Here is a 17,962-nt window from a genome sequence, read left to right on the forward strand (position 1 = left end):
GTGAGCGAGGGAACGATGTAGGAGATGAATGATGGCATCATCCGCTCCAATGCCAGGCTGGTAGGCAAACTGAAGTGGGTCCAGTGATGAGCTCACAAGGCGCCGAAGCTGAGCCAGGACCAGCCGCTCCAGGGTCTTCATCAGGTGGGATGTCAGAGCCACCGGCCTGTAGCTGTTGAGGTCCTTGGGGCGTGAAGTCTTTGGCACTGGTACAACACAGGAGGTTTTCCAGAGCTGTGGGACTCTTCCCAGCCTCAGGCTCAGGTTGAAGAGGTGCTCCATCACACCACACAGTTGGTCCGCGCAGGACCTGACGACCCTCGAGCTGATGCCATCTGGACCCGCTGCCTTCTTGGCTTTAATCCTCCTCAGTTCCCTCCGAACCTGGGTGGTTGAGAGAGACAGGCTGGAGCCTTGTGTTGAGTGTGTATTGGATGCTGTTGTTGGGGGTGGGGAGGAGTGAGCAGGGTGAATAGAGGAGGTGTGAAGTGTCTGAGGTGTCAGAGGTGGAACAGCAGCAGTGGGGATGGGTGAGTCTGCAGCCGATGTTGGAGACTGCCTCATGGCTGAATCAAATCTGTTGAAGAAATGATTCAGTTCATTTGCCCACCTCACATCCCTCCCAGGCAGAGAGTTCTGATGTTTGTGGCCTGAGATGGTTCTGAGGCCTCTCCAGACTTCACCAACGTTATTTTGCTGAAGCTGGTTCTCCATCTTCTGCCTGTAGTTGTCCTTCCCATTCCTTATCAGTCCCCTCAGCTCTCTCTGCACCCTTTTCAACTCCTCTTTGTCTCTGGATTTGAAGGGGAGGTGTTACACCCTGGAAAGGGGCTGAAAAGGGGATAAGTCAATGATGACGCTCAGACACGATGCTTCTCTTTCAGCAGCTTCATTGCGAATGATTCAGAAATATAAACATACATACAAAACTAGTAAACATCTTAATAACAATGTAGTCTCTATTAGTTGTAAGACAAGATATCTCAAGACCGTTTTCTTTCCTTTCCTTTAAATTACAGGTTAAATTGAATGTAAGAATTTACAAAAACAGCTTATGAATCAATAAACAAACTTAGATCATTAAACTTAAATGTACAGACACGATGCTTCTCTAAACAAAATATTCATATAAAAATACTAATAGGCATTTGTCCCTTCACACAAAATAAACATGTTCTTTGCCCAGATCAAATGCAAAATGCACACAATGCTGTAGGTTTCATACACAGTCTGGCACGATAGTGCTCCATGCTAGCCACCAACAGAGCGCTTAGCTTGGCTAGCTGCTTATAGCTTATCCTAACAACACAGTTAATATAAATCATCTAAATATTCCTAGTATCCTCTTGGTACATTTGGAAACACGGTCAGTACAGCTCAACATACATATTTATAAAGTTCAAAAGCAGAATTGCTCAATTATTACCTGAAAAGGGGATAAGTCAATGACAACGCTCAGACACGATGCTTCTCTTTCAGCAGCTTCATTGCGAATGAGGCATCGTGGCCAGAGCTCCCCCTTCGGGGAGACAGACATAACGAGTCAATCATGATCACTAAATCACATGGATTATTCCCCAGGCTCGACAAGTAGATCACAGATTGAATTTTACACAGGTTCTAGTCACATTAAGGATTGTTATCCGCTTGAACAAAGTCATGAACTCTTTTAACTGTTTTGTGTTACATTACATCTCTTTGATGGGACTTCTTTTACTCTTGTTTATACATACATATTTGAAACAAATTGAATAATAAATTGAGTAACTTTTAACCACAACTTTTTACTCCATTATGAACTTCAACAAATAATCAATCTATCACACACTCCCCCGCAAAATGTCTGTGAAAGTTCTCAGTCATCCAGGTCATCATAGTCAAAGGAGTTTGCAAAGAAAAGCGTCTGGACTTCTTTGAGTTGCTCTCCACGGAAGCAGTGGAGACTGTCAGAAAACGACTACAAGAAGACAGCTCCTTGGAAGACAGGACCAACTTCACACCCGATCAGATTTGCACACTGTTAGACCTCTGCCTTACCACAACATACTTCAAATACAACGAAGGCTTCTACAGACAAAAACATGGCTGTGCCATGGGCTCCCCTGTGTCACCTATTGTAGCCAACCTTTACATGGAGGAAGTGGAAAGAAAGGCTCTTGGCTCTTTTAAAGGGAGAGTACCCAGCCACTGGTACAGATATGTAGACGACACCTGGGTCAAAATCAAGACACAAGAAGTGGAATCCTTCACTGCGCACATTAACGCCGTGGATAAAAACATCAAGTTCACCAGGGAAGACACTAAGGATAACTGTTTGCCTTTCCTGGACTGCGCTGTGCACATTGAAGAGAATGGCAACCTCAACATTGAAGTTTACCGGAAGCCCACACACACGGACCAGTACCTCCTCTTTGACTCCCATCACCCTCTGGAACACAAACTTGGAGTAATTAGGACCCTACACCACCGGGCAGAACTTGTTCCCTCTAAGCCTGAAGGGAAAAAGAAGGAACACACACATGTAAAGGAAGCACTGAAAACATGCGGTTATCCTAACTGGGCGTTCATAAAGTCAGCAAAGAGGCACAGAAAAGAAGATCAGACACCAGCGAGGGAGGATAAGAAAGACAGACGCAACAACATTGTCATCCCCTATGTAGCCGGTGTATCAGAGAAACTCAGGAGAGTTTTCTCCAAGCACGACATCCCAGTGTACTTCAGACCCAGCAACACACTCAGACACAAACTGGTTCACCCGAAAGACAAAACTCCAAAACACAGACTGAACAACGTGGTGTATGCTGTACAGTGCAGTGAGGAATGCCCAGACCTCTACATTGGAGAGACCAAACAGCCACTTCACAAGCGCATGGCACAACATAGAAGAGCCACCTCCACAGGACAAGACTCAGCAGTCCATCTGCATCTTAAGGATAAAGGTCACTCTTTCGAGGATGCCAATGTTCACATATTGGACAGAGAGGACAGATGGTTTGAAAGAGGAGTGGAAGAGGCCATCTATGTCCACTGTGAGCGACCATCTTTGAACAGAGGCGGTGGTTTACGACACCAACTGTCTGCCATCTATAATCCAGTTTTGAGTTCCCTCCCCAGACGCCTTAACGCCCACTCACATCCTGGGCCATCTGACCTCAGGAAATCACATGATAAGGTGGGGCCAGGTTTCACAATGAGCTCACCCGAAACCCTGGCTGATTAGGTCCCACACCCGCTTTCACACCTTGGCGCATGTGATTAGAGGATCACCAGGGGGTCCTTTGTCCCTCCTTGGGGGGATACTCCCACTGGGTTTAAATCTGGGACTCTCGGCCATTTGACCTTAGAACTGAAGAAGCTTCTCGGATGAGAGGTGAAACGTCTTCAAGCAACTCAAAGAAGTCCAGACGCTTTTCTTTGCAAACTCCTTTGACTACTCCCCCGCAAAATTAGAAGTCGTCCCGACATCACATCTCTTATGAACTAAAAGTTAACAAAATGTCACAAAATCCAGTTATTTTTAATCTTAGTTCCCTCTTTGCACTGAGTCTTAAGTCTGTTCTTTGTTCAGTATCTTTGCATGAACAGTGGCTGACAAATTTGGAAGGAATTAGGCCACATGGTTATTGGTTGAACATCTCTGTGTTGTATGGGCTGATACTGGTAGGGCATTTCGTTTGTACACACTGTACTGTAGCATGTTGGAGTACCCAGCTGATCATAGGTGAAAACATTAGGGGCTCATCTCTCCCTCCTTGGCAAACTATAGGTCCCTTCTCTGTTGCTTTCAGGCAAGCATGGGCGTGGAGATGCTAGAGTGTCATCCATTACCTCTCCAACTACTTGTCCATCTTCCTCTCGATGGTCTTCTTCCTGTGGCCTGTTTTCGTCCTGTGTCTCAGGCTCCTCTGTGTACAACATGAGCCTTTCTTCACCCAGTGGTCCATTACCACCGACCTCTGGTTTCTCCTAGCCATCACCATGCTCTGTGACCCTCTCTGTACTGGGCACTTGAGGCTGTGTTGCGGGCCCATAATAGTACCCCCATTCCTCCTCGTCATCTTCCACTTCCTGGTTCACCTGTTCTGTGTCTGTTTCCCTCACCCTTCTTTTCTTTTGCTTCGGTGATACTTCTGGTGGCCTTTCCAGGGGTAAGTAATCACATGGCAGCAGCAGGTTGCGGTGCATGATTCTTGACCTTCCCCTCCCTTGCTCTGGTTTCACCTCATACACGGGGAGGCCTTCTGCAACTTGACAGATGACAACATGGATGTCCTGTTCCCAGTGATTACGAAGCTTCCCCATTCCTCCTCTAGGGGTCAGATTTCGGACAAGGATACGATCGCCAGGATATAACACAGAGCTTCTCACTTTCCCATCATAATGTTTTTTACTCCTGTCTGCTGACTTCTTTGCATTCTCCCGTACTATGTCATATGCCTCTTGCATTTCTCGTGTCCATTTCTCCATGTAGGTTCGGTGGTCTGTTTTCCCTGTGTAGCCGGATGGGCTACTCGCCTTTCTTTTCTCTCTCTCGCTCACTCGCTCTACTGCTCTCGCTCTCTCCTGCGCTCGCTCTCACTGCACAACTAGGTTAATTGGGAACCCACCTGCATATTGATTGCAGGCTGGCATCAGGTATAAAGCTAAGCCGGTGCTTAGCTTTATGGGATTATTCCTCCCATGCATTCAGCGCAAAGCAGCAGTAAATGCTGGTACTCTGCGACGGACTGATCAGCAAGAGTAGATCATATGACAGCCACAGGTATGCTCTTGCTTAACCTCAGATTCCCTCCCAGTATTGGAATGTATAGTAATAGTTTTTGCGGCCTGTTGTAGCGCGGCAGTTTGTTTTATTCCGGCGTTGCGGAGAGAGGTGCTCGTGTGATCCCCACCAGTGAGAGTATAGCGCCTCCGGTCCTGGGGTAAGCCGTTAAAACTATTTTTATTAGCATTAACAGCTACCACAGGCTAAGGTTACATTTATCTGTTTTAGGGTTTGATCGCTGCCTTCACCTCCGTGGCAACTCGCACAGCCTTAATTGAAGAATCAAGACGCCTGCCTAGCCGTTGTTGTGAGGGCTCCTCCTCGGTGGAGCCTACTGTCTTGTCTTGTCTGGTTTTGAATTGTTTTATCTTGTCTTATCTTGTTTTATTAAGTAGGCCTACCTTTTCCTGGTTCGCCTGGTTTTTATTCTATTTTATTTTTGGACTGTTGCTTGTACCCACACTTCTGTGATCGGGCTGAAGCGATCCTCCTGCCCGAGTGTCGTGGTGGGAACTTTGAATCGCCTCAGTTGCCGGTCTCAGCCTGTGGGGAGCCAGACCGGCTTGCGATTGAGGCTTGGACAATTACTACCAGCACGAGTGGTAGTTTGACCCGTGGGGCATAAGCCTTCGTGTGTGTGTGTGTGTGTGTGTACATGTGCGATTTCTTTTATTAAAGTTATTAAAGTGTGTTTTTTTATGATCTGTAGCGAGCCAGACGCTCAGTGTCCCTTTTATTCCTTTAACGTATTTTTCTGTGTTTTATTTCAGTGAACGGAGGACGTGCCAGTGGCCCTGGGACCTCAGGTGGTGGGTCGTTTTCACACTTTCTGTTGTACAGCACTGGGTGGGCTGCAGTGATTCTCTTTTTTTTGTCGTGTGATTTTCTTTTGGGTCCACGGCTGCTGGTAAGTCCAAGTTCCATCATTATTTTATTGTACTTTTAGGACACTGTCAACAAAGACGCTACATTTTGTTCTTCTAATATTTTATCCTTTATTTCTTTTACTATAAATAAAACTGTTTTAATATTGGAGCCAACCTGCCTCAGTGTGCATCCTTGAATCTGTGCGGCCTCTTTTATTCCTTTTTATCTATTTTTCTTAAACATATATTTCCTGGGGGTGAAATTCCCCTAGGTGGCGTTGTCATTTTATTATTTCTTTTATAACCCCGCCGACCACTTGGTCACACCTGTCTCAGAGGTGAGACCAAACAGCAGATCAATAGGTAACCTTGGGGACCTTCCAAAGAGAAGGTAGAAAGGAGAAAACCCAGTTACCTCACTTCTGGTACAGTTATAGGTGTAGATAAGCTTGTTTAAGGACTCTTTCCAACTTGTCTTCTGCCTATCAGTAAGTGTCCTCAACATTTGTAGTAACGTCCGGTTTAACCGTTCAACTTGTCCATTCCCTTGTGGGTGATATGGTGTAGTTCGGGATCCCAATATGCCACAGTTCTTTTTCAGCTGGGCAAAGAGCTGGTTCTCAAATTCACCACCTTGGTCATGGTGTATCCGTGCTGGCAGTCCAAACTTCAAGGCGTAGTCATTAAAGATGCGATCAGCAACCGTTTTGCCAGACTTGGAGGTGGTGGCATAAGCCTGTGCAAAACGAGTAAAGTGGTCAACAATCACCAAAATATACTCGTAACCACCCTTACACAAATCTATTGACACCAGTTCAAATGGCTGTGTGGTAACAATACTGGTGAGTGGTGCCCTTACATGGTATCTTTTGTTTCAGGCAAGTGCAGGTCTTTGTCACATAATGTTCAATGTCTTGTTGCATGTAAGGCCAAAAGAATCTATCTCTGATCAATGATGTTGTTCGATCAGTGCCCTGATGACCCATCTCATCATGCAACACTGTCAGTACAGTTTCTTTGTACTTTTCAGGCAACACAAGCTGTCTCTTGGTTGACGTTTTTCTGCGAAGAATACCATCTTCATCAATATGAAGTCTTTCCCATTCACACAGGAGACACTTGCTTTGGGCACTTAGTGTATTAAATTCATGCCTCTTTGGCTTTTCATTCCTCACTTTGCACTGCATTATTGGGCCAATATTTTCATCGTCTTGCTGTGCTTGTTTGATCTCTGTAACCGAAAATTGGTTGTGTGGTTCTTCACTCACTGATGTACACTGGCGATGGGTGAGTATGGGGAAAACCATTGGTGAGTTGAAATCTGGAGTCTCCACAACTTGGGTTATTGCTGCCACACAATCTGAACCTACTTCCTCTGTACACTGTTCCATCATTTCCTCTATCTCAACAGGCATTCTTGAAAGACTGTCAGCATCCACATTCTCTCTACCTGGGCGATATCGGATGGTGAAATGGAAGTCTGCAAGCTCTGCCACCCATCTACATCCAGTTGCATTTAGCTTGGCACTTGACAGGATGTAGGTGAGGGGGTTATTGTCAGTGAACACAGTGAAAGTAGGCGCATAATAAAGATAATCTCTGAATTTCTCTGTGACAGCCCACTTCAGTGCGAGAAACTCCAGTTTTCCTGAGTGGAGATGATAGTTTCGTTCAGCTGCAGTCAATGTCCGGGAGCCATAAGCAATCACGCGGAGTTTATTACCTTGTAGTTGGTATAGAACTGCTCCGAGGCCTTGGGCTGAGGCATCGGTGTGGAGGATGAATGGTTTAGAAAAATCTGGAAACCCGAGGACTGGTGGCTCAACTAGGCAGTCTATTAGTCGTTCCAATATGCGCTGATGTTCTTCAGTCCACACAATTGACTTGTGTGATGGAACCCCTTTACGCTTTCTTGTGACTTGTTTTGTGTTTGTCTGATTTTGGGGTACATTGTTATCTTCTGTTGTGCTTTTCAACAAGCTATACAGTGGACCCGCAATATGGGAGAAGTCCCGTATGTACTGCCTATAGTAACTTAACAAGCCCAAGACAGTTGCATCAATTTTGCTACCTTCGGCTGAAACAATTCTCCCTAGATAGCGAACCTCGTGTTTGAATAATTCACATTTGCTGGGTTTAAGCTTGATCCCATACTTCCTCAGTAGCTGGAGCACTTTTCTGACATGACTGACATGATCATCAAATGAATGACTGTACACTAGGGTGTCATCAAGGTAGGGTACACAGATGTTGTCTCGCACCTCTTCCAGACACTCTTCCATGCAGCGTTGGAAGGCTGCGGGTGCATTCATCAGCCCGAATGGAATCCTTATCCATTCGTACAGGCCCCATGGTGTCACAAATGCAGTTAAAGGTCGGCTGCCTTCATCCATAAAGCCCTGATGGTAGGCCTTGCCTTGGTCTAACAACGAAAACCATGAGTTGCCGCCAAGACTGTCAAGAATGTCCTGCACTCGAGGGATTGGTTGTCTGTCTGGATGAGTCTTTTTGTTTAGTTCTCTGTAATCTATACAAAGACGTAAGCTGCCGTCCTTCTTTCTCACACAGACAACGGGCGAGGCATAAGATGAGTTGGATTTCTTGACCGATCCTTGTGCAATAAGGTTGTGCAGATACTCTTTCATCTCTTTGTATAGCGGCTTTTGTACTGACAGGTAAGTGCGTGCTACAGGATCCATATCCTTCAATGATATCTTCAGTTTCAACTTGTTGATACAACCAATATCATCATCTGATTTGGAAAAGGAAGAGCATTCCTCACGGAGCATCTTTTGCACTACCTCTCTTTCGGATTCACTCAGGTAAGTAAGGTCAATTGGTGGGTCCCATGAGGTGTCAGGGATTTGCTCACGCTCCGCATTCACTTGATTCACCAATAATGGGGACCACTGGTCAGATTTCTCTAAAACCGTCGCTGGGTACACAGCTTGAATTTGCTCTATGGTGCCCACAACAGTTTTTCCTGACAGCTCAATATCATGATCAGTGGGATTTTGCACATCAAGAACAATATAGGGGGGACCCCCTTCTGAGTTCTACCAGTGTCTCACAAAACTCCAGGCCTTCAGCCCACTGAGGGTTTATGTCAGGCTCAAAGAGAAGTGTAGTGTCTTTCTTCAGCAGGCGGGTCTGCACCTTACAGTCAATCTGGACAGAAGTGTGTTTGGGTACAATGACTTTCTCTTTTGTTGTTCTCACAACAAAATCATGTGATTGTTCAGCAGTCACTAAATCAATAAAGGTTGTGACATGTGACATTTTCTTTTTTAAGGCAAGGGAAAGCCCCTCTTAATGTCTCGTGCAACTGCTCAGTTCTTGCAGCATCCATTTGCTCTATAGTACTAGTTTTCAGTATTTGCTCAATGACATTAAAGCCTAGAATGGGCTGCGAAAGACTTCCGCCTTTCATCACTAACATGGGGACTACAAGTTCTTTAGGGTTTGCTCCATCAGCAGCGAGACCAAAAGTGACTTCAATGAAACCCTTTTAAGGGATGTTTTGACCATTAGCAGCTGAGATTTTTAAATCGTCAGGTGCATCAAGTAACTCAGAAACATCTCTTAATTTCTCATGTGGTAAGTACTTCTTTTTCCACTTTTCATCAACAATACACACTTGAGAGCCTGTATCCCATAAGGCTTGAGTTTGGTGGCCTTGTATATAACAGTCAACTATACACTGTTTCCCGACAAGAGCAACAAGATGGGACTGGCTGTCCACCGTTTTGGGGTGAGTAACACTTGCCTTTGGGTGCGTGTGCTGATTTACCTGAGGCTGAGAGTGTTTGTTGCTTTGTTTTCTGTGTCTGGGCCAGTGCTCGGCTTGGCACATCTTAGAACAATAAGTGCTTTTTTTACAAGCTGCACACCTTCTGAGTCTTTTGAGTTTTCCCGGAACACCACAGTAAGAGCAATGCTGTTGGGAGGTTACACTATTATTGGTTACTCCCTGTCCCGTGGGGGCAACCACCGTCCGTTTATAGGTTGATCTTTGTCTGGTCTAGTTAGTTTCACCCTGCAACCCGCGAGAAAGTGTTCACTGCTACCACATCGATAGCAATGGTTGCAGTACTCAGTCCCACTTTGCTGGCAGCCAAAGCATTTCTTTAGGCGTGCTCGGTTTACAGCAGGATACTGACGTTGTGGTGCAAACCTCTGTTGATACTGAGCTGTATCACCTCTCCGTCCAGGTCCCACAGGAGGCCAGTAGTTGTGTGGCAGATGCTCGAGATGAGAAGAGGGAACACATTCTAGTGCTGCAAGTGAGGCAGAATACTGTGTTTGTGCCGGACTAGGCTGTTGAATGATTTCTTTGATTTGCGCAACTTCAGCACCAAGATTTTTCAAGAATGCCATGTCAGAACGTATTTCTTTAAGTTCATTTAGTAGATCAGGCTGAACTTTGCTGATGGATTCAGGTTTCAGGTTTTTCCCTTTTTTATCTGCAGGCGTGTCAGACTGAAGTGAATGCACAGTGGTTGGCCGCTGCTGGGAGAGTAACTTCTTTTTATTTTGTCTCTCTGCTTCATTTGCACAGGCAACATTGAGTTTCTCAAGGAGGAGCTCATCACTGGTTGTGGTTTCCTGTAGGTAGGGCTGGAGGTCACTTTTAATGTTATCATTTTGCAGGCCTGTCAGAACTGTATGAAGGAACTTGCTCTGTACAAGCACAGGATCATATCTTAAGCCAGATTCATCTTCTTGCGATGCAAACAGAATTTTCTGTCTTAAGTCTAGGGCACGGATCAAGAAAGTTTGTGGGGTTTCTTTAATGCTTTGGACCTCTGACGTGAGTTGTTTGTAAAGTTCTGTTGCACCTCGTTCTTGGTAGTGGGACCTTAGAATCCTCCTCAGGGTAGGCAACGTAAGGTTGGTTTTGCCCTCCAGGTAGCTGCGCAATTGTAAGCCTGGTGCTATTGCACTGATTACTGCATCAACTATTTCTATTTCAGGGACTCCTTTGCTGATGCCTTGTTCAATCTGGTGAGTTAGGCTGGAGAAAGTTAGTTTATCCTTTTGGCCGGGCTCACCAATCTGACCTGATATTTTGAATTGATATTTCTATTTCCTTTATCAGCTGTTCTTCTTCTGAGGCCTCGCCAACCTGTTCCTGCACCTCATCTGTCTGGTTAGCATCTGGGGTTTTGTGTCCCGATGTACCATTCTGAGCAGCCTGTTGCAACTCAAAAATTTTATCTTTCAAAATCAGTAGCTCTGACATACCTTCATCTTCAAGCTCACCCAGCTCCTCTCTTTCTAAGTACTGTATTATATAGGAAATGAGAGAGGAATGACTTTTACCCGATACCTTTTCAAGTTTTGAACCAGCAATATTTAGGAAATCACAAACTTCGATCAAAATGTCTCTTGTAACTGTATACAATGTACCAGCAACTTCTAACTTCAGGTCCTCTAGCCCTGAAGACTCCATCTCAGTCTGTGGTTTGTGGAAAAGACCAGTGTGATGTAAGACCTCTTTGCAGAAGACTCAGTGCAGCTTCCCTGGCACCAGCAGTTAACCTCAGGTTGCATTAGGGCTGCACGATTAATCGTTAAAAAATCGCGATCTCGATTCATACTTATGTGCGATCTCATTTCCAAATGACAACGATTTAAAAAAAAAAAAAAAAAAGACGACGACGATTGTACCGCATTTTGATCCGGGACGTAATCTGCATGAAAACAAGCGCTCACTCTTCCTGCTCAACCAATGACAAGGGCGGAGCCTTATACCACGTGATACAGAAGCTGTGCCTGTGATGTTCAAATTGGCAGGAAAGAAACAACGGCGAACACGTCAGGGATGATGAGAAAGTGACAGGAGAAAATCCGTCCTGGTCAACCACCCAAACATCAATAACGGGAACCTTATACAGCACTTCCCTATACACGTCGAACTCCCGCAGGCACAAAGAAATTACGGAGGCTATCACCTGGCTAAAGATATGGCTCCCATCAACACTGTGCAAAACGAGGGATTTAGGAAAATGATCAACATCCTAGACAAACGCTACACAGTGCTGTCCCGCAACTATTTTTCTATTGTTGCACTGCAGTGTCGAGCAACGGTGGAGACGGAATTACAAGCAGTACAACATTTTGCGGCAACCACAAAATGTGAGGCATTTATTATTTTTATGTTTATTTATTGTTTTTATGTTTATTTATTGTTTTTATGTTTATTTATTGTTTTTATGTTCAGTCTCAACTGTTATGAAGTTGATGTGCAGTTAATAAGTGCAATAAATATTTATATTGGAAAAGAAAATCGTGAGAGAATCGTGATCTCAATTCTAAGCAAAAAAATCGTGATTCTCATTTTATGCAAAATCGTGCAGCCCTAGGTTGCATGCAGGTCCCTTTGCATAACTGTCGAAACCAGCACACTGTATCTCCCACCGTGGTATTTGATGTGAGGGGTTGAATGATGACTGGGGCGTCTATCTGGGACAGCGGGCCCTCATCCCATTCATCCCAGCGGTGCCTCCAAAATGTTACACCCTGAAAAGGGGCTGAAAAGGGGATAAGTCAATGATGACGCTCAGACACGATGCTTCTCTAAACAAAATATTCATATAAAAATACTAATAGGCATTTGTCCCTTCACACAAAATAAACATGTTCTTTGCCCAGATCAAATGCAAAATGCACACAATGCTGTATGTTTCATACACAGTCTGGCACGATAGTGCTTCATGCTAGCCGCCAACAGAGCGCTTAGCTTGGCTAGCTGCTTATAGCTTATCCTAACAACACAGTTAATATAAATCATCTAAATATTCCTAGTATCCTCTTGGTACATTTGGAAACACGGTCAGTACAGCTCAACATACATACTTATAAAGTTCAAAAGCAGAATTGCTCAATTATTACCTAAAAAGGGGATAAGTCAATGACAACGCTCAGACACGATGCTTCTCTTTCAGCAGCTTCATTGCAAATGAGGCATCGTGGCCAGAGCTCCCCCTTCCGGCAACGGCAGACATAACGAATCAATCATGATCACTAAATCACATGGATTATTCCCCAGGCTCGACAAGTAGATCACAGATTGAATTTTACACAGGTTGTAGTCACATTAAGGATTGTTATCCGCTTGAACAAAGTCATGAACTCTTTTAACTGTTTTGTGTTACATTACATCTCTTTGATGGGACTTCTTTTACTCTTGTTTATACATACATATTTGAAACAAATTGAATAATAAATTGAGTAACTTTTAACCAAAACTTTTTACTCCATTATGAACTTCAACAAGTAATCAATCTATCACAGAGGCAGGAGGAAGAGAGACCCGAGGCGGCCGCCGGTCCGAGTGTCAGGTGAACTGATCTTCATTTAAGAAGTTATGACCTGCAGTCTATCTGGGTCAGATACAGGCACGTGCAGAGGGGGGGCGGAAGGGGCTTGAGCACCCGCCCCTTTCCTGATGGGTGCCCAAAGTGCCCTTTTGTTGAGGCAATTTTTTTTTAAAATTTTAATCATTTTTTTTAAATGTGTGTGTGCGTGTGGAGTCCTGTCTGTGCCCCTCAACAATAATATTTAACTATTAATCACATTTTTGCTAAATAAAAGGATCTGGCTTGCATCAGTCACATGATCACCATTAACCAATGATCGCCCTTGACGGCAGAACGCGCTGGTTACGAGCCGGGAACGAGCTCACAAAGAGCACGCGCATTTTTTGCGGTCCGGAGCTGTAGGAGAAACACAAATTACCTCAGAGACACGGACTGATGCGACAAAACCAGTAAGTAGGTGTACAGCGCACACTGTAGTCTAAAGCACACAGCAGTATTAGCTTATCACGTACACGTTGGTAAGCTGTCTTGTGGCAACTGACGAACTGAAACAAATGAGCGTGCTGTGTGTGCAACAGCACGACAAACTTTACCTGTCCTTTTATTAACTGCACAGGTAGTGCTGGTCATAGCTGCTGGCTCACTGGGTAAGGCTGTCATGGGTCTGTAGCTCTGTCACCGTTTTAGGGAACATATTTAGTTTTAAAGTAAGTTACAGGGCTTTTCCTGCCTTTCTGGAGGGATTATATTTCACTTAAAACGATCTAATATGCATGTCCACATAATAATGGATTATTATAATTATATTTTTAAAAAAAACACGCTGTATTTTAAAGAACATACATTAAGAAACAGATTATATTAGATTTATATTTTAAATAAGACAAAATGCTGATTTTACAGCAGCAAAATTATTGTATCTCTACAGTTTAAAAATGTAATAAGCTTTCTGCCTGCACAGAGTGGATAGTGAAACAAATGGAATCATCATAAATACATTATTATAAATTTATTACTTTTTTTCCCTCATTGCTTTATTATTGTAGCTCTAGTAATAAATAATAAGGGAAGGATTCTGGATCAGCACCATGATGGAAACTTGTGCCCACAGTATATACAGTATTCTGAAGGAGGTCTAAAATGTCACTGTGTGTGCATGCATGTGTGTGTTTTATGTATATGGATTTTTGAATTATTACTCATAATATAACATTGTCCAGACATGGCTGGTAAGGACATGGGGAGGAAACAGTAGGAGCTGTGTGAGGCTACTAAAGGCAGTGGATCCCTCAGCAGCTGGATTACAAAGAGCACAGGTAACATTAACACATGTACCAGTTGTTGGAGAGGTATTCCAGTATAAAAATAATAATAAGCACAACTGAAATGTTTTGCTTCTATAACATTTTTCTGTCATCATTTTATTATAGATTAAGTGTAAGAGTTGTTAAGTGTGGATAATTAAATTATAGTTTATTGCAATAGCAAGTTGTGCCTTGTTCTCAGATGGACAGCAAGTGGAGAGTGATAGATGAGATGAGGAAATAGAAGGAGGAAGAGAGGCAAAGAGTGAATCACAGGCAGAGCCTTGTTTGTTTCTCAGTTTTTTGTTGCCTTATGGTTCCAAGCGCGGTCACCAATCTTTGCATTTTGTTATTATCTCATAACACTTGTTTAGTCAGCTACCATCTCTCTTATGGACTTTTTAATGTCTACAGTCTCAGATCAGCACAGCCCTGCCCTCCAGCAGCAGGAGCAGCAGCAATCCCTCAACAGCAACATTGTACCCATCAGGTAAAACATAGGCTACGTTTGCTTTGCCTCACAACAGTGATATAGTATGATGCGATCCCATATTAGATTCTTGATGAATGTGTGTTGTTGTTATTCAGCCTGGTTCAATGTGCCCCTTTTTAACTTTGAGCACCCGCCCCTATAAACGTCTCTGCACGGCCCTGGTCAGATATAAACCAAGTTTAGGTGGAGTTTGACTGACTTTTTACAGTCAGTTACAATAACTCGTACTGCATACTAGCTAGCATGACGGAGTTTCTATACAGCTGAGTGGGTGCTATGATGTAACTGATAGTGAACTTTATTTTATTCATAAGGTTAGTTAGTAGAGTTGCCAACAGCTCCTTAAAAAATGGAATCGTCTCGTATTCAGAGAAAATATTACGCTGGTAACTGTGCAGGGGCGGGTCTAGCAAAATTTTGCCAGGGGGCTGGTAGGGCATTAACAGGGAAAGGGGGGCACAGAGAAATACTTTTCTTTCTTATTCTCATTTAAAATGTTTAACTTTTAATAAATAATTATCTGAATCTTACAACCAAAGTTTTTATCTGACGTAAAATGTATAGAAATCATACATATACCAAAAAGACAGTGTACATCACTGTCACAACAGCGTCTGTTTTCATTCAAAGGCTTTATGGCTTTAATACCTGGTGGGCTGGTCTCTAGTGAAAATGCCCGGGCTGATTTTTTGTCCCAGTCCAGCCCTGGTCTAGAACTCAGCCTTAACAATAGGAAAATAAGTACAGCATGGGTATTAATTAGGGTATTCTAAATAGGGATGAAAATGGTTTTTTTTTTTGTTTTTTTTTGGGGGGGGGATGAAAATGTTAAGAAAATCAAAGAGGACATTGAAATGTATATAGAAGACAATGATACTGGGGATATGAGCCCAATCATACTTTGGGATGCACTAAAAGCAGTTTTACGGGGAAAATAAATAACTCTAACAGCAGCACAAAAAAGGCGCGATTGGCTCTATATAAAAACTTAACAGAAAAACGTAAATGTCTTGAGATGGAGCACAAACAATCTAAAAATTCACTAATTCTACAAGAAATATCAGATATTAGAAATCAAATTGATGAATTATTAAAAGAAGTAGAATAAAAAAGCAAGGTTTACACAGCAAACTTCTTACGAATCAGGGCCGAAAGCAACTAAAATGCTTGCAAGAAGACTGCGTAAAAAGCAGGCATCGATGACTATAATAAAGTTAGAAACCTGGACAGTAACAAACTAGATTATATGCATAATGAGATAGAAAATGAGTTTAAAAAATACTACACATGACTGTACTCACAACCGGCTGCTGCAGGTCATGAAACAATTGAAAAATTTCCTTGATCCACTCGACCTGCCCTCTATAAGGGAGAATCAAAACAAATTATTGAGCTCACAAATTCCTGATAAGGAATTAGATGCAGCCATTGGCAAGCAGAAAACAAACAAAGCATCAGGGAGTGACGGCTTTCAGTCTGAATTTGATAAAGTGTTTAAAGAAGAACTCAAGCCACTTCTTCTATCCTGCTTTAACTGGACTCTGAAACAGGGAATAGCCCCACCATCATGGGGAGAAGCCATTATCACAATTTTACCTAAAGAAGGCAAGAACAAAGAGTATTGCAGAAACTATAGACCCATTTCCCTCCTTAATAACGATTACAAACTGTACGCCTTGATTATTAGTAAAAGACTTTAAACCTTTATACCGGACTTGATAGAAGTGGACCAAACCGGATTCATTAAGGAATGTCAGGCACAGGACAATATAAGTAGAGTCCTCCACATCATCGACAATGCCGAAAAGACTAATATCAGTACTGTGTTAATAAGTTTAGATCAAGAAAAGGCATTTGATAGTGTTAGTTGGCTCTTCCTATTTGAAGTATTGAAAAAATTTGGTTTTAAGGATAGTTCAATACAATGTATAAGAACAATCTATAATCAACCTACAGCCAGAAACAAGGTGAATGGTAGCCTGACGGACAGAATTTAGCTACACAGACGTACAAAACAGGGCTGTGTCTTGTCACCAATTCTTTTTGCTTTATACGCCGAGCCACTAGTGCAAGCAGTGCAGCAACATCCAAATTTGAAGGGGGTTCCTCTAGCTGGACAAAAACATCTTATTGGATTTTTTGCTGATGATGTCATTGTTTTCTTATGACATCCTGATAAGTGTTTTCCAATTCTACCTTCGAACACTTACCAGGCTACAAAATTAATGTATCCAAAACACAGATTCTATCATTCAACTATACACCTTCTCAAAAGATTAGAGATGAATATAAACTAAAGTGGCACTTGAACACCATGAAATATTTGGGCGTAACCTTGACAAAATCATTATCCGCTATGTTTGACACAAACTACAATCAGGTGGAGGGTAACAAAAAAAAAAGACTTAGAACGGTGGTCAACAGTACCTACAAATTTTTACTCTAGAATCCAAATAATAAAAATGAACGTTCTCCCAAGATTGCTATACATGTTTCAATCACTCCCACTTCCTATACTTCAAAGTACATTTGAAATATGGGACAAAATGATCTCAAGGTTTATATGGGATAGGAAGAAGCCAAGAAGAAGGTTAACAACACTGCAACTCCCGAAGTGTAACGGTGTGTTCACACCGAACGCGATAGGCTCGGGCGAAAACGCCCCAAACGCCCCTAATTTGACGCGTGCACATTCGCACCTCAACGCGTGTCCAACAGAAATCCATCGCGCGTCAAAATTGCATCGTCTCACGCGCGTGAACCGGAAATGTGGGAGGGATGTGGGAGGAAGTTGTGTTGCAGACGGTATCTTTGCTAGATTGCAGCTGTCGAGCTAGCACTTGAAGAGAGAGTCTCCCTTCTCTATTTACTGTGGAGAGCAGAGCAGCGGCGTTAAGGATGTCCTCGCAGTACCTGGGTCCGGTCTTTCAGAGGCGTGAGCAGTTTGGTGAGTTTCACCACTTGCTCCAGGAGCTGGATGACGGCGATGACAGCGATATCACCGTCTTTCACTCGCCCAGTTTGAGGACCTGCTGTCCCGCGTCGGTCCCAGGATCGCCCGCCTAGACACCAACTACAGGCGCTCAATCCCACCTGCAGAGCGCCTGTCCATCTGCCTGAGGTTAGTAAAAGTGTTTAATACGGTAGTCCTTTATTGATACCTGTGCTAATATATGCTAAACTATCGTTTATACACTGCTAACATGGATGTG

At 43.3% G+C, this 17,962-nt stretch overlaps 1 protein-coding gene across 1 annotated transcript; it reads right to left on the reverse strand.

The window, feature by feature from the left end:
- Positions 1–3,463: 3,463 nt before the first annotated feature.
- Positions 3,464–8,330, reverse strand: LOC109195011 (uncharacterized). The gene is made up of 4 exons (XM_019346393.1): positions 7,703–8,330; positions 7,082–7,279; positions 5,959–6,432; positions 3,464–4,490 (listed from the first exon to the last, which is right to left on the reverse strand). Exons 1-4 carry the CDS (start codon positions 8,328–8,330, stop codon positions 3,967–3,969), a joined length of 1,824 nt encoding a protein of 607 aa, XP_019201938.1. The 3' UTR covers positions 3,464–3,966.
- Positions 8,331–17,962: the final 9,632 nt, after the last annotated feature.

The sequence above is a fragment of the Oreochromis niloticus genome, linkage group LG17 (genome assembly GCF_001858045.2).
Source record: "Oreochromis niloticus isolate F11D_XX linkage group LG17, O_niloticus_UMD_NMBU, whole genome shotgun sequence".
Classification (NCBI taxonomy): Eukaryota; Metazoa; Chordata; class Actinopteri; order Cichliformes; family Cichlidae; genus Oreochromis; species Oreochromis niloticus.

What these genes read in the sequence shown, in the direction of transcription:
- LOC109195011 (XM_019346393.1), bottom strand. Translation starts at nt 8,330, where the DNA reads ATGGATCCTGTAGCACGCACTTACCTGTCAGTACAAAAGCCGCTATAC. An exon ending in GAGAATTGTTTCAGCCGAAG is followed by an intron (nt 7,280 to 7,702) that starts GTAGCAAAATTG and finishes ATCTCCACTCAG; the next exon opens with GAAAACTGGAGTTTCTCGCA. An exon ending in CACCATCCGATATCGCCCAG is followed by an intron (nt 6,433 to 7,081) that starts GTAGAGAGAATG and finishes TGGTGTCAATAG; the next exon opens with ATTTGTGTAAGGGTGGTTAC.